The following is a 15,842-nucleotide window of genomic DNA, read 5'->3' as shown; positions in this document are numbered from 1 at the left end:
CAGTAAGGTGGAAGACTCAAACTAATTCATTACAAAGCATGACATTGTTTATAAATCTGATTCTTGTAAGTTATTAGATATTTTTAAAAGAATGGTGAAAAGTGATAACCATCACAATCCACCATTTCTGCACATATATCTAATAACTCAAAAGAATCATCTCAGTAAGGTTAGCCTGGAGGAAATACCTCACGTTAGGTTAAAATTATCATATTCTCAGAAAAATGGTGGTAATTATTAGTATAAGGTAGCTTGTCATTACAATATCATAGCATATTCTGCAAAAGTGATTCTAGATGTGCAAACAGTCTATATTAACATCCATGAATCTGTGTGCCATAATCCAGACACATTAGCCAAAGAACATGTATTTCTCCAACGGCTCATCTATTGTTGCTTTAACGCAAGCTTCAATTTGTCTCTATACCCTAATCGTTATTTGTATTTTGAGCTTTTAACTCCTTTTCATGTTGATCATCCTCTTTCATGACTTTCTTTGCTAAACATATATGTGTAACGTCATCCCCTCTCCTACATCGAGTTGTTACGTAAAAGACTACAAACCCTCATTAAAAAGTATGGCGATTACAAACTCGGCATAATGGTATTCTTTTTCGGTATATGCATCACATCATCCTCTTCTATACGATTTTATCTAGTGGTTAGTCGGAAAATTTCTACTGTCCCCTACAAATAAATACAGATATCATATATTACCAATTAAAATCCTGATTTTTCCTTGTTTTCCACATTTTTTAATTTTGTCCAATTTTTATCTCTCTTACGCATTTTTCCCGTAATTTTCCACATTTTTCCATATTTTTTAACTTATTGTTCCATATTTTTTGTAGTCTGTACGTAAAGTATTCTTACTGTCTATATTATCTGGTTAGAGATGCTTTGTTTTTACCACGCAGATGGTATGCAGATTCCCCACCCAACTAGAATTACTAAAAATTGTACTTCTTCCAAAAGAATGTCAAGCCACACAATTCTAACTGCCAAAACTATCTCAACATACGTCACAAACGCGCTTTTGGAACTCTTTAAAACTGCTGGACTTTTGCTATGACACCATACACTGCTGCATCTTACATCAGACGTTTTGGTAATTTATACTGCGGTTTTGTAGTCTACACCATGATATAATTATTTCTATCAATAGGATAATGCGCTCATCTTAATACGTACACAAGAGATGGCTTAGCAAGAGTTTATTGGGTTTTTCTTTTTTCTTTTCAGGGTGATTTTTTCCACCGTGTACAAACTCCTGGGACTGATCGATGAGAGGATTTGGAACAAAAACAGTCTAATGAACTTATGTCCGGAAATGCATGGTTTCCATGTTAGAGACCATCTATTCAATCATATATTGTTACAGAGACTGTGGTCTAATAAGCTCTGTACCATGCAGCCATAGTTACAGTATGCAATGAAAATGGTTTCCGTGTGCCTCAACGCATGATTGTACGTGCCACAGCATGTTCTGTCTCACACGTTCATATCCGTCAGGCTGCATCGAAACAGTGTCAAAGGCAGCATGAAATCGCCGATCCAGTGTCTCCACATCTGGATTGGCTCTGCATACACGACGCTTCTGAGATAGCCCCATAACCAGAAATCCCATGGGTTGAGATCTGTTGAACGAGCGGGCCATACGACTGGACCCCTCGTCCTTTCCATTCACCAGGGAAGACACGATTGAGATATTTCTGGATCTTAACGACGAACCGGGCTGGAGCACCATCATGTGGAAGCCGCATAACCCCTCGAATCATCAATGGAACTTCTTCCAGCAGGGGAGGCATTCACCCATAAAAACGCCGATAGTTCTGGCCTGTTAGGCGACATGGAAGGAACACTGGTCCCAAAATATGGTCGCTAATATCGCTACCCACACATTACATTTTCACCGGTGCCGACGATTCGCTGTCACCATACCATGGGGGTTCTGCATACTGTCCCACTGGTGACTATCATGGAAGCTGAAGATAGCATTCTTGACTGCTACGGTCGCAGGTTCGAATCCTGCCTCGGGCATGGATGTGTGTGATGTCCTTAGGTTAGTTAGGTTTAAGTAGTTCTAAGTTCTAGGGGACTGATGACCACAGAAGTTGAGTCCCATAGTGCTCAGAGCCATTTGAACCATTTGAAGATAGCATTCCGTGTAAAGGTGGCCTCATCTGTGAATAGGATGGATGACACAAATTGTGGTTGCCTGATGAAGAAACGAGTGACAAAACTCGTTCCAGTGTGGACACTTTGTCGCTAGTAAGCCCTGCATACGCTGTAAGTGATAAGGGTAGTAACAATTGTTGTGGGGAATGCTCCACACGGTCGTCTAGCTTACCCTGTACTGGCAGGCTAACTGCGTGGTACTGAAATGGTGATCGCCTTCCACAGTAGAAATAACATTTTCCTCCAAGTCTAGCATCTGAACATTTCGGGTACGTCCTTCATGATTTCCTTCTTCCTGAAACGTCACTGTCTCAGACAAACGGCGAAACACTGTGGCAAACATTGAATGCTATGACTGTTGTCAGCAGGGATAGGTCTCCTCATAAACTTTTCCTGCCGCCCATTCCCATTTGTCTTTCTGTAAGTAAACACCATGTCAGCAAGCTCTCGATTCGAATACAGTAGCACTGTGTACAACGCTGTGTCACATCCACTACAAGGTGTGTCAGCGAGAGAAGTGAATTGGACACAACATTACCATGACAGGAGAGGGCGCTAGGGCACGATGTATGAGGAACCACATCATCCTATCGCCCTCTAAGGGGAAACCTTGTATACTGTGACTGTGGCTTCATGGTACAGCGCATATTAGATCGCAGTCTCTGGAACAGTGTATGACTGAATAAATAGTCTTCAGCATGGACGCCATGTGTTTCTGGACATAGTTTCATTAGACCTTTTTGTTCCACATCCTCTCATCAGTCAATCCTTAGAGTTTGTACACGTTGGAAAAATCACCCTGTATATACTGCTATAGTTTTCTTTGAGATTTAAAGTCTTTGCAAGTGGGTTTTTGTTGTTGTATTACACTCTTTGTTAATTTTTTAACGCCGTATTTAGGATAGAACTGTCGTTATTCTGGAAAAGTCAGTGAAAATTGCAGCAAATTAATTCAAAATAGCAGTTAATTGTGAGATTACTTACTTGTCTTCTTTTTGCTGACTGGGGGTGGTGGCTGGTCTCTGCTGGCGCCTCGACTGATGAAATTCACATGGCTACAGTAATAATAAAGTTAATTTGTTAGTTATCGCAAATACTGTCAGCCTAATCCTCTCACAACAGAACACATACTTCAAACGGTGAGCAACAGCACATGACTGTTAAATAGTTCAGATACTTTAAAGCAAATGCTGCATTCTGAGTGGCTGAGGGTGTCATGACATTTATGTAATGCAACTTTCATTGGACGTGATATGACACTGACATAACATGATGTGACTTCAAGTGCAGCAGCATGAAACTTGAGTAACTGGAATAATAATAATATTAATTTATTATTTAAAACAAATAACGGCTCTCTAATCCTCTCAATACATCAACAGACATCCAGTAAAGACATTCATATAATTCTGATGATAATAAAATTGATTTGTTGTTATTATTATTTGTAACATACACCCACACCCTGGTCATCTCCCTGTGGAGCCCAGACCTATAAATGACGAAATGCATGTAATTGACCTAATTAATAATTTTATTTCTTCTTATTATTTATAAGAAATGCCCACATTGTAACACCAAACAAACATGATCCTCTGCTCATGACCTCCAGAACAAGACTCCCATTTCCCACTCATTTGTTGTGGTTATAAAAGATGAAGAGCAGGAAGGGTTAGAATCCGATTGGCCCAAAGGGGGCGGAAGAAGGTGCATGGGCAGGATCGTGATGCCTTGGTGGGAAGGCGGAGAGGAGTCTAGTCTAGAAGTTTGGAGAGGATGGGTATGGATTAACAGTGATTAATATAAATTAACGTAGTATTAATAAAACAGTCTTAATCGAGTTTTTTTATTTATTTAGTGCCGACCGGTTTCAGCCCATCGCAGGGGCCATCTTCAGGGCGAACATATGGTCGACTGCTTGTGGCGTCACGTCTACCATATGTTCGCCCTGAAGATGGCCCCTGCGATGGGCTGAAACCGGTCGCCACTAAATAAATAAAAAAACGCGACTAAGACTGTTTTCTTAATATTAAGATAACTGGTCTAATTGCTACAATCTGTAACCTGTCGCTGGAAGTGTAGCGTGATACTCAAGGTCAATGTCATCTCGTACCAGCATTAGATAACTACTTGCAACGTCAAGAAGGGTATTCCAAAGAGATTTGTGATACAAAATGCGCATTTGGTGGGAATACTGCAGTGAGAGCGGTGTTGCCAGGAAGGAATATTTAAAAAAATACACTCAGTTACTTGTGTCGCTAGTTTCGCGCATTGAGCAATCCATTGGTTTGCATCCAGATGTTATCTTTGCCACCTTCACAAGAAACAGAAATAGAGCAATAGCCATTCTGAACAGAGTCTTATTGTGTAACACGCCTGTCGTCACATAATTCTTTGCTGCTTCTTTTCATGTAGGTACTTCATAGCTAGATGGAGGATTTTTCCGTATCTTTCTTATTTGCTTATGCTGAGCTATGTAATAATTTGATTGTACAATCTAACACAATGATTAAATGACACAGAGGTACCAATGAACAACTATAATCGTGCGCCAAACTGCTAATGGTTGGTACACTACTCGAAACGGGTGGGATGTGGGTTTTAAATTGTTTCTCTGCATGACCGCTAGCGAGAATACCACCTTGGTTTCCACATCTATTTCAGACAGACATCAGTAACAGCAGCTGTAGAAGGTGTATTACACAACATTCCTCGCTTTCTATGAAGGTGCCTTTGCGTCCAGAATCATAAATATTTAACAAATCCACTATAAGCGAAACACGTCAGGTAAAAGGAGAAACTGCAATGAAATTGAAGTGTCGTAAGAAAAAAAAAAAAAAAAAAGCGCGAAGACACGAACGGAATCTGCTCTCTTTCAGCTGTAGGATTTATAATGCCATATGAATTTCTTTCAGCGTACACAGGTTAATTCTGTCATTACTGTGAAGGGAAATGTATCAGATTCAGGTAAGGCACCCTGTTCCAAAAACGACCACGTCGAAAGTTTTGCGAAAATCGTTATGATACCCCCAATAGTGAACCTTTTCTACTGCAAGCTCTTTGCTTTCCATACTGTAGAGGTAAATAATATCGATCAAAACAAGAAAAAATGTCCAGTGAACATGGGCTCGGAAGTGCATGCGTTAAGAGCTATGAAGGCTCGTATATCTTTGTCGTTGTGAAACACATTTATTCAACTGGACAATTGCTCACAACCCATAATGTATGCGCTTTATTGTCCATGTTTACTGGACGATGTTTTGCTGGTTTTTGTCCATAAAATCTCCACCCAAAATATGGAACCCAAAGAGTTTGGAGTAGAAGGCCGTTCTTACTTTCATTTCTGTTTGTTTGTTATTGATGCCAATTGCACGTCGATGTGACTCTTTTAGACAGTCACTCTTCTCAGATTGAGAAACTTTTGCTAAACAATAAATAAATAAAAAGTCTCTGGTGATTCTGTGGTGATTAATTTTTATTTTTTCGCCGAGAGGCCTCCTATTTGACCTTCATTCGTTGTAACAGTACCGATGATCACACATTATGTATGAATCTATTTCATGTTTTCCCTTATACATTTCTTTGTCAAATCAGAGAGTTTTAGTGTAACTGAAAACGGGAAAGCACGTTGTTGGATACCGAGAGGTCATGGGATTCAATCTCAGTCGGACCACGGATTTTTTCAATCTTCGTTTCAACCTAGCTCTTACCACAACGATGTGAGAAATCATGAGAATCAACACATGGTTCGGCTACAACGTTAAACTGTGGGTCCCATTTTCCCCGAGCGAACACTTTCGGCGTCAAGCGGAGAATTTCCATTCCGATACTAACGTAGCGACGCTCTTGGAGTGGTATTGAAATGTGGTACCACATTTACCTTACCAAAACGTATAGATAACGTTGAGTCTAAGATGTAGGTGTTTTATATTCACTGTCACAGTTCAGTAATTATTTTTGTACAAAATTTGTGTTCTGTTGTAGTTGGTCTGGGACAACACAAAGGAGCACAAATTATTTTCCGTAACAGCCAAATATAAAAATTATAGTTCAAGGCTAAAGATAAATAAAATAGTGAGTGTTAAACTTCCTGGCAGATTAAAACTCTGTACCGGACCGAGACTCGAATTCGGGACCTTTGCCTTTCGCGGGCAAGTGCTTTACCATCTGAGCTACCCGAGTTCGAGTCTCGGTCCGACACACAGTTTTAATCTGCCAAGAAGTTTCACATCAGTGCACACTCCGCTGCAGAGTGAAAATCTCATTCTGGAAACATCCCCCAGGCTGTGGCTAAGCCATGTCTCCGCAATATCCTTTCTTTCAGGAGTGCTAGTTGCGCAAGGTTCGCAGGAGAGCTTCTGTAAAATTTGGAAGGTAGGAAACGAGGCACTGGCAGAAGTAAAGCTGTGAGGACGGGGCGTGAGTCGTCCTTGGGTAGCTCAGATGGTAGAGCACTTGCCCGCGAAAGGCTAAGATCCGGAGTTCGAGTCTTGGTCTGACACACAGTTTTAATCTGCCAGGAAGATTCACATCAGCTCACACTCCGCTGCAGAGTGAAAACCTCATTCTAGTGAGTGTTAGTTTGGCTGATGCCTCACAATGGCGAGCTTGTGATTTAAGCAAATTTCGCATTGATGAATAGCTTGCAATATTACTCTTTTTTATGTCTCACTCTGGTCCCATATCATAATGTCAATTGTTCCAAATCTTCCCGAATTAAACGCAAATATCGAATCAAAGAATTAACTTCTCTAATAATCGCAATGATCAATAGACTGCAGTTTCGTAAATGGCAGTTTCGTAACTGTGTATCTCGCACTTTCTCACACTAAGACGTTTTCACAACATCCTGAATAATATTTAGATACACCAGACCTGGACCAAGAACAGTTTGAAATAAGTACAGATCCTTGGAGTTATGTCCCAAGTGTAAGTAGGAGAGCGTGATTGCGAAAACGAAATGGTATATGCGCATGAGCTATTTATTATCAGAAGTTCGCAGCGTCATTTTCTCGCGCATTTCAGCAGTTTACGTGAAACAGTGGAGCCCCGCACACTACGTAGGCGCAACTCCAAACTCACAGCGAGAACGCGGCGAGGGATTTGTGCCTGCCGATCGCCTCGAAGCAACAGTCATAGTAAAGGAATGGGGCAGCAACATTCTGTTGACTCAACGAAGAGGTGAAGAACTACCCTGAAACATGGGACATACACTCCTGGTAATGGAAAAAAGAACACATTGACACCGGTGTGTCAGACCCACCATACTTGCTCCGGACACTGCGAGAGGGCTGTACAAGCAATGATCACACGCACGGCACAGCGGACACACCAGGAACCGCGGTGTTGGCCGTCGAATGGCGCTAGCTGCGCAGCATTTGTGCACCGCCGCCGTCAGTATCAGCCAGTTTGCCGTGGCATACGGAGCTCCATCGCAGTCTTTAACACTGGTAGCATGCCGCGACAGCGTGGACGTGAACCGTATGTGCAGTTGACGGACTTTGAGCGAGGGCGTATAGTGGGCATGCGGGAGGCCGGGTGGACGTACCGCCGAATTGCTCAACACGTGGGGCGTGAGGTCTCCACAGTACATCGATGTTGTCGCCAGTGGTCGGTGGAAGGTGCACGTGCCCGTCGACCTGGGACCGGACCGCAGCGACGCACGGATGCACGCCAAGACCGTAGGATCCTACGCAGTGCCGTAGGGGACCGCACCGCCACTTCCCAGCAAATTAGGGACACTGTTGCTCCTGGGGTATCGGCGAGGACCATTCGCAACCGTCTCCATGAAGCTGGGCTACGGTCCCGCACACCGTTAGGCCGTCTTCCGCTCACGCCCCAACATCGTGCAGCCCGCCTCCAGTGGTGTCGCGACAGGCGTGAATGGAGGGACGAATGGAGACGTGTCGTCTTCAGCGATGAGAGTCGCTTCTGCCTTGGTGCCAATGATGGTCGTATGCGTGTTTGGCGCCGTGCAGGTGAGCGCCACAATCAGGACTGCATACGAACGAGGCACACAGGGCCAACACCCGGCATCATGGTGTGGGGAGCGATCTCCTACACTGGCCGTACACCACTGGTGATCGTCGAGGGGACACTGAATAGTGCACGGTACATCCAAACCGTCATCGAACCCATCGTTCTACCATTCCTAGACCGGCAAGGGAACTTGCTGTTCCAACAGGACAATGCACGTCCGCATGTATCCCGTGCCACCCAACGTGCTCTAGAAGGTGTAAGTCAACTACCCTGGCCAGCAAGATCTCCGGATCTGTCCCCCATTGAGCATGTTAGGGACTGGATGAAGCGTCGTCTCACGCGGTCTGCACGTCCAGCACGAACGCTGGTCCAACTGAGGCGCCAGGTGGAAATGGCATGGCAAGCCGTTCCACAGGACTACATCCAGCATCTCTACGATCGTCTCCATGGGAGAATAGCAGCCTGCATTGCTGCGAAAGGTGGATATACACTGTACTAGTGCCGACATTGTGCATGCTCTGTTGCCTGTGTCTATGTGCCTGTGGTTCTGTCAGTGTGATCATGTGATGTATCTGACCCCAGGAATGTGTCAATAAAGTTTCCCCTTCCTGGGACAATGAATTCACGGTGTTCTTATTTCAATTTCCAGGAGTGTATCTCTCAAGGAGTACCATGATAGGATTAGAACAGGGGTATCCAACCAGCGGCCGCGTGAGGTTTATAACAAAAATCACTGCAACCTAGCAAGTGAGTATCTATCACTCGGCTGGTAGAAAGAGGAAAAAAATTCCATAAAATTCCGTTTATATAAAGTCATAATGAATTGAATATTTTCAATCTGAAACACCCATCACACGATATTATTCTCTCTCTCTATCTCTCTTTTCTTTTAGCTCAGCTGTTAGTGTTAGTAGTGTTAAGTACATTACGTACGGCCCAAAAATACTCCTCTTCCGCCAATCTGGCAAATTGTAAATTTGTGGTAAGGGCTATGGAACCAAACTGCTGAGGTCATCGGTCCCTACGCTTACACACTACTTAATCGACAACACACACACCCATGGCCGAGAGAGGACTCGAACCTCCGACGGGGGGGAAGCCGCGCGAACCGTGACAAAGCGCCCGAGATCGCACGGCTAGCCTGCGAGGCGTCAATCTACCCTAGGTAAACTAAAAGGTGGGGCACTCCTGGATCAGAACGTAGATTCATGTCCCGAAGTGTGTGGATGAGACTTTTTGTGACGGTTTTGCTGCGAAACCAGATCATGAGAAAAATGATATAGGTGTCACTGTGAAACACTATCACAAATAAACTACACTCCTGGAAATGGAAAAAAGAACACATTGACACCGGTGTGTCAGACCCACCATACTTGCTCCGGACACTGCGAGAGGGCTGTACAAGCAATGATCACACGCACGGCACAGCGGACACACCAGGATCCGCGGTGTTGGCCGTCGAATGGCGCTAGCTGCGCAGCATTTGTGCACCGCCGCCGTCAGTGTCAGCCAGTTTGCCGTGGCATACGGAGCTCCATCGCAGTCTTTAACACTGGTAGCATGCCGCGACAGCGTGGACGTGAACCGTGTGTGCAGTTGACGGACTTTGAGCGAGGGCGTATAGTGGGCATGCGGGAGGCCGGGTGGACGTACCGCCGAATTGCTCAACACGTGGGGCGTGAGGTCTCCACAGCACATCGATGTTGTCGCCAGTGGTCAGCGGAAGGTGCACGTGCCCGTCGACCTGGGACCGGACCGCAGCGACGCACGGATGCACGCCAAGACCGTAGGATCCTACGCAGTGCCGTAGGGGACCGCACCGCCACTTCCCAGCAAATTAGCGACACTGTTGCTCCTGGGGTATCGGCGAGGACCATTCGCAACCGTCTCCATGAAGCTGGGCTACGGTCCCGCACACCGTTAGGCCGTCTTCCGCTCACGCCCCAACATCGTGCAGCCCGCCTCCAGTGGTGTCGCGACAGGCGTGAATGGAGGGACGAATGGAGACGTGTCGTCTTCAGCGATGAGAGTCGCTTCTGCCTTGGTGCCAATGATGGTCGTATGCGTGTTTGGCGCCGTGCAGGTGAGCGCCACAATCAGGACTGCATACGACCGAGGCACACAGGGCCAACACCCGGCATCATGGTGTGGGGAGCGATCTCCTACACTGGCCGTACACCACTGGTGATTGTCGAGGGGACACTGAATAGCGCACGGTACATCCAAACCGTCATCGAACCCATCGTTCTACCATTCCTAGACCGGCAAGGAAACTTGATGTTCCAACAGGACAATGCACGTCCGCATGTATCCTGTGCCACCCAACGTGCTCTAGAAGGTGTAAGTCAACTACCCTGGCCAGCAAGATCTCCGCATCTGTCCCCCATTGAGCATGTTTGGGACTGGATGAAGCGTCGTCTCACGCGGTCTGCACGTCCAGCACGAACGCTGGTCCAACTGAGGCGCCAGGTGGAAATGGCATGGCAAGCCGTTCCACAGGACTACATCCAGCATCTCTACGATCGTCTCCATGGGAGAATAGCAGCCTGCATTGCTGCGAAAGGTGGTTATACACTGTACTAGTGCCGACATTGTGCATGCTCTGTTGCCTGTGTCTATGTGCCTGTGGTTCTGTCAGTGTGATCTTGTGATGTATCTGACCCCAGGAATGTGTCAATAAAGTTTCCCCTTCCTGGGACAATGAATTCACGGTGTTCTTATTTCAATTTCCAGGAGTGTATTTTGTGTTTCTGTTCTACATGGCTGTTTCGCTCGAATGTGGCAAATCAAAACTTTCAGCTGAACGAGTAAATCTTCTTTTAATAATACCATTTTAAAATAAATTTCGTTAAAGGCTTCAGTATAATCGATGCTTTATTCTACTGCAGAAACAAAATACATGATTACATATATTTCAACATTTATATAAATCAGTCTTTCACGGTCGGTCGCAGGTTCGAATCCTGCCTCGGGCATGGATGTGTGTGATGTCGTTAGGTTAGTTAGGTTTAAGTAGTTCTAAGTTCTAGGGGACTGATGACCTCAGACGTTAAGTCCCATAGTTTTGTGGACTGGCAAGACAGCCAATCCACTAGGACGGGAGGCCGAAGGGCACGCGTTTAAGCTCACGCAGGCTGGCGTGAGGTCTGGCAAATGACAAGGAATTGAGACTAGCAAAAAAGGTACGTGGCTTCTGTAATACTTATCTTTAATCCATAATTGGTGAACATTGGTCTGACGGTACATGCATCACAAGATAAATAGCAACTGATAATGGCGCCTTGCTAGGTCGTAGCAAATGACGTAGCTGAAAGCTATGCTAACTATCGTCTCGGCAAATGAGAGCGTAATTTGTAAGTGAACCATCGCTAGCAAAGTCGGCTGTACAACTGGGGCGAGTGCTAGGAAGTCTCTCTAGAGCTGCCGTGTGGCGGCGCTCGGTCTGCAATCACTGATAGTGGCGACACGCGGGTCCGACGTATACTAACGGACCGCGGCCGATTTAAAGGCTACCACCTAGCAAGTGTGGTGTCTGGCGGTGACACCACACATAGTGCTCAGAGCAATTTTTTGACTATGATTGTTACCGACAAGATTGGATACATTTGTCTTGCCATGCAATTTGCCAACATTGTATAAAATAACCAGTGAAAATTTTACTTCTACTATTAAATGAAATTCTTCCTTGAATTGATGGAATTTCATTTTCAGATTACACAGGCTATGTGTACAAAAATGGTTAAAAATGGCTCTGAGCACTATGGGACTTAACATCTGAGGTCATCAGTCCCCTAGAAATTAGAACTATTTAAACCTAACTAACGTAAGGGCATCATACACATCCATGCCCGAGCAGGATTAGAACCTGCGACCGTAGCAGTCGCGGGGTTCCGGACTGAAGCGCCTAGAACCGCTCGGCCACCCCGGGCGGCCTATGTGTACATCAAGGCGTTCAAAGTTAAAACCATGTATGAATTGGCACTAGTTGTGAAGAACACAGTAACATCTGATAATACTAACAGTAAATTTCAGCTTCACATTGGTACCTTTGTGAAGTATTCTCCATCGATTCTTTAGAATTCCAAATGCGCTTTCCACTTATCTGTGCTCATGTCTTATACTAAAGACCCGTTTCTTGTAGGAGAGGAAGGAACTGGTGTGTGATCTCATAAGCAAATTAAATTAGATTAGGCGATATTGGAAACCTCATCACCTAGTCTTTGCTTTTGATGGATGATTGCATGTTTGCTGTTAACTCATCAAACTACTGTGCACATTCGAAAATAGTTAAAGAACTGTAATCCTCTCTTAAATCTATAAAAAGCAACACGAACGTTCCTTTCACCAGCCGTGAATTAACAAGTCTGTTAGCCCAAAACCTTGTGTTGTATTCCTTAAAGTATTCATAAACAAAATAAGCAAACACTGCCTGCTTTCTTCTGCCTACGTGTATACTGGCTGGTTTCCAGTCCCAGCACTGCTACGTGATTATCACGCGGTGCTGCCGTGTGTGCAGTGGAATGGTATCTGACGCTGCGGTGTCTCTGCGAGCACGCGCGGCTGTTAGTCGTGTGCATCGATCCCGGTCTTCGGTCCATTCCACACTTGTCCGGCAGCGCTCTAAACGGCACCGCGTACACGGCGTGCTATCGTGTCCGATTGTTGTTGTCCACGACACAGTGCAGTGGCTTCTCTTGTTTTTGTCTTTTACTGTTTCCCAGTAAACAACTGCTAGCGTGGATTTTATTTTATCGTCGCTTAAAAAGAAGGACGCACAGGATACACAGGATTCAGTCAGTTAATTTAGGAAGGGACGAATACTGGCTTTTCGCACCCTACTTCAGGAGATCCGCAGCGATCCTGTAAATTTTTGCAAACCCTCGTCGCCAGTTTTGTAAAGGCCTCGTCGCTACTGCTGATACGACCGAGTTGCCACTGTTGTTACAGTAGGCCGAGTTTGTGAGATTGTGAAACGGCTTGGTGCCGTACACCACTAAGACAATTTCTCCCTGTCACTGTTCCACTGCTGTGACCCACAAAAAATAACATGTGTGTGAAATCTTATAGGACTTAACTGCTAAGATCATCAGTCCCTAAGCTTACACACTACTTAACATAAATTATCCCAAGGACAAACACACACACACACACACACACACACACACACACACCCATGCCCGAGGGAAGACTCGAACCTCCGCCGTGACCAGCCGCACAGTCCATGACTGCAGCGCCTTAGACCGCTAGGCTAATCTCGCGCGGCCTGTGGCCCAGGTTTAGGTAACAGGGCAGGAGAACTAAGGTTCTACAACGCTCCAACAAATTAGTCATAAAGTCACACAAATGAGATAAAAATGGTTTACTTATCTTTGGGACTTGTTGAGTAATGAAGTTTGCAACACTGCTTGTAATATAACACAAAAAAGGCCCTCAATGGCTAAATGCAAATAATCGTAGGTCAACTTCACAGAACATTGCAGATACAATTTACAATTGATATTTTGAACATGGCTGTAATCAGCAACCGTAATTAATTACAATGTCACAAATTTCTAGCCAACCGGTTGCAAATAGAATTTAAAATTCTTTAACTAGTTTTCAACGCCAACTCGGGGCGCCTTCTTCAGAAAAATACTGTTACCTTACCTAACAATATCACAGGAAGATACATTAATAGCAGGTAGGCATTATAACAAACACTTAATTTTTAAAAATTAAATTGCATAAAAATACATGTGGTTAAATGGAAATTCGAGCGACATCACTCTAGTCAAAACATTAAAACCATATTTAAAATGGAAATTCATGACATCGGAATTTTGCACTGTGAAAGAAAAGGTTTTAGGCTAAACATTTTGGAAGAGATACAGATCTTCAAACACTTTTCTCTGAATGATGGCGTCACATTAAATGAACAACTGCAGTCGTGTAATAAATTTTTTTTTAATGGCTTAAAGCCGTTACTTAGAGGTGTCTGATAGCTAATGTTGGCTATCCGCTTCCTTGTTAGGCCCTTAAATACTGTTTTCCTCTCCCTTGCTTTTATGATTTAAATCCTGTTAATTTGTCAATCACTGTTATATTAATTTTTTTAGTGTTGTTAAACCTCTGTAAATTCTGCTACTAGATGCCGCCAGCTAAATCATGTTCACGTTGTCATTTGGTACGGGCCGCTCGAGCAGTCGCTGTTACTCACTCGTGTCCTATACCACTGTAGTGCCCTTAGTGGCTTATTTATATAATGTTTTAAAATTTTGACTGTACCTGTTATGTATTCAGGTGGAAAATGTATTAATTGTGGTTTTAATGTTTTGACTAGAATGATGTCTCTTGAATTACCTTTTAACCACATGTGAGTATTTTTATGCAATTTAATTTGTAAAAATTAAGTGTTTGTTCTAATGCCTACCTGCTATTAATGTACCTTCCTGTGATATTGTTAGGTAAGGTAACAGTTTCTTCTGAAGAAGGCGCCCCTAGTCAGCGTTGAAAACTAGTTAAAAAAATTTAAATTCTATTTGCAACCGGTTGGTGGGAAATTTGTGACATTGGAATTTACAATTGTCTGTTCACTTCTAAGAGTTCACAAACGACGTTCCCTGTCAAAGTCAACCCTGAACAATGATCTATAACCAAGTGGGAGAGAGCTGCTCTTCTATCTTTCGAGTAGGCACCTCCATTGTCGTCGTGTCATTGGCGGATTGTACTCGGCCCGCAGTTTGCCGAAGCAAAGTCCATATCTTCATCCTCAGCGCCGCCCATGGCGCTGGCGGAACTCGTGCAAGTGGTGAGTCTCTAAGGCACCAGCTCGCGTCTTTTCGCCTGTGGTGATTTTACCCTGGCTCTGTCTTATCCGGACGACACAGCAGAAAGTTCTTACAGTACTTTCGAATGAATATATCAACGTTCGAGAACTACATGGGCGACTGAAGGATTCGTAACAGCACAAGAATACGTTCTGCAGGGAACCTATTAACCCTATAACAAATGTTGGCTGTTGCCATCAGTTAAACGAAATAAAAATGATATTTCAACATAACTGTACTGGATACATGATATTTCACTGGATAACTAACTACTGCAGGAACACTGAAATACAGAAATGCCGTTCTTCTTGTCTTCAGTCCTAGGACTAATTAACGTAGCTCTTCACGCTACTCTATCCTGTACAAACTTCTTCATCTCCGAGTAAATGCTGAAATCAAAATCCATTTGACCTTGCTTACTGTACTCGTTTCTTCGTCTCCCTTTGCAAGTTTCAACTCCCACTGTTCCTTCCAATAATTTATGGACGATTCCTTGATATCTCAGAAGGCTCAAAATGGTTCAAATGGCTCTGAGCACTATGCGACTTAACTTCTAAGGTCATCAGTCGCCTAGAACTTAGAACTAATTAAACCTAACTAACCTAAGGACACCACACACATCCATGCCCGAGGCACGATTCGAACCTGCGACCGTAGCTATCTCAGAAGGTCTCCTAGCAACCGACCCCTTCCTTTAGTTAAGGAATGCCACAAAGATCTCTTTTGTTGAATACCGCCTCATTACTTAAACTATCTACCCATCTAATCTTCACCATTCTTCTATAGCATCACATTTCAAAAACTTGTAGCCGGCCGCGGTGGTCTAGCGGTTCTAGGCGCTCAGTCCGGAACCGCGTGACTGCTACGGTCACAGGTTCG

At 44.3% G+C, this 15,842-nt stretch overlaps 1 protein-coding gene across 1 annotated transcript in view; it reads right to left on the bottom strand.

Annotated features, from left to right (window-relative positions):
* LOC124799060 overlaps positions 1–15,842 on the bottom strand; it is a 161,480-nt gene that overhangs the window by 15,629 nt on the left and 130,009 nt on the right. The window contains exon 3 of the mRNA XM_047262598.1: positions 3,163–3,233. Within this exon, the coding sequence (XP_047118554.1) occupies positions 3,163–3,233 (71 nt within the window). The remainder of the gene's footprint in view (positions 1–3,162; positions 3,234–15,842) is intronic.

The sequence above is a fragment of the Schistocerca piceifrons genome, chromosome 5, assembly GCF_021461385.2.
Source record: "Schistocerca piceifrons isolate TAMUIC-IGC-003096 chromosome 5, iqSchPice1.1, whole genome shotgun sequence".
Taxonomy (NCBI): Eukaryota; Metazoa; Arthropoda; class Insecta; order Orthoptera; family Acrididae; genus Schistocerca; species Schistocerca piceifrons.
Note: the sequence above shows the minus strand (reverse complement) of the source record. Positions and strands in the feature narration are given on the sequence as shown.